This window comes from Merops nubicus, unplaced genomic scaffold (assembly GCF_000691845.1).
Source record: "Merops nubicus isolate BGI_N331 unplaced genomic scaffold, ASM69184v1 scaffold41492, whole genome shotgun sequence".
NCBI lineage: Eukaryota > Metazoa > Chordata > Aves > Coraciiformes > Meropidae > Merops > Merops nubicus.
This window is the reverse complement of record NW_008593610.1, coordinates 1-1,060: the sequence shown is the minus strand read 5'-3', so window position 1 is coordinate 1,060 and position 1,060 is coordinate 1. Positions and strand designations below refer to the sequence as shown.

The following is a 1,060-nucleotide window of genomic DNA, read 5'->3' as shown; positions in this document are numbered from 1 at the left end:
GCGGCTACCAGGAACCCTGCCCAGGAGTAGCCCCTCCTGTAAAACGCATCTGCCAGGGCAGAGTCGGGGTCCAGCGTGTGCCAGGGCACCATCAGCGTCAGTACCACCGACACCAAGATGTAGGCCCCGGTGGCCAGCCCTAAGGAGAAAGCAATGGCCCTGGGGACAGCCTTCTGTGGGTTCCTGGCCTCTTCACTGGAGGCCGCGATGACGTCAAAGCCCACGAAGGCACAGCCCGTACGGGGCGAAGCCGCCCATCTGGGCACTCCAGTTCTTGGGCTGTGCGAGGACAAAGCCCATGATGAGAATGAAGAGGATGACGCCCATGCTGATAGCCGAGAAGAGGTGGTTGAGCCAGGAGGACACTTTGGCCCCAAAGGAGATGAAGGTGGTGGCTACCAGCAGGATGGCAGCCGCCAGAAAGTCGGGGTAGCGGGCCAGGAATGGCACCTGCCAGGTGCCCACGTGGGTCTCAGTGAAGTTCTTTATCTTGTGGTTGAAGATGGAGTCCAGGTAGCCGCTCCAGGCCCTGGCGACCGCGGCTCCCCCGATCATGTACTCCAGCAGCACGTTCCAGCCGATGAGGAAGGCCCAGATCTCACCCACGGACACGTAGGTGAACATGTAGGCAGAGCCTGTCTTGGGGACCCGGGCTCCAAACTCAGCATAGCAGAGAGCAGCCAGGAGGGAGGCAAAGCCGGCAATGATGAAGGAGACGATGACCGCGGGGCCAGCAATCTCCTTGGCCACGGTGCCCGTGAGGACGTACAGCCCGGAGCCCACCATGCCCCCGATGCCCAGCAGCGTCAAGTCCATGGTGGAAAGGCATCTGTTGAAGGACGTCTCCATCATGTCGTCCTCCAAGGTCTTCACCCGGTTGAGTTTCTGGCAGAAGCGGGCCAGGTCGGTGGAGCGGGGCAGCCACCTCGCCATCCTGCGGGCAGCGGGCTCTGCCCTCGGGCAGGGCAGGGGATCCAGCAGAAAGACCCTGCCCGGAGACCTGGGGGAGGAGCGGGGAGGTGTGAGCATGCCCTCCTGCAGGGAGGCCTTGGGTGGTGGG

At 63.1% G+C, this 1,060-nt stretch overlaps 1 protein-coding gene across 1 annotated transcript; it reads right to left on the bottom strand.

Annotated features, from left to right (window-relative positions):
* Positions 1-8: 8 nt before the first annotated feature.
* Positions 9-933, bottom strand: LOC103768351 (cationic amino acid transporter 4-like; the record flags this gene model as incomplete). Its single annotated transcript, XM_008935492.1, is given in 2 exon segments — positions 9-231; positions 233-933. Coding segments are annotated over 2 exon segments (924 nt in total), but the record flags the coding sequence as incomplete, so codon positions are not given.
* Positions 934-1,060: the final 127 nt, after the last annotated feature.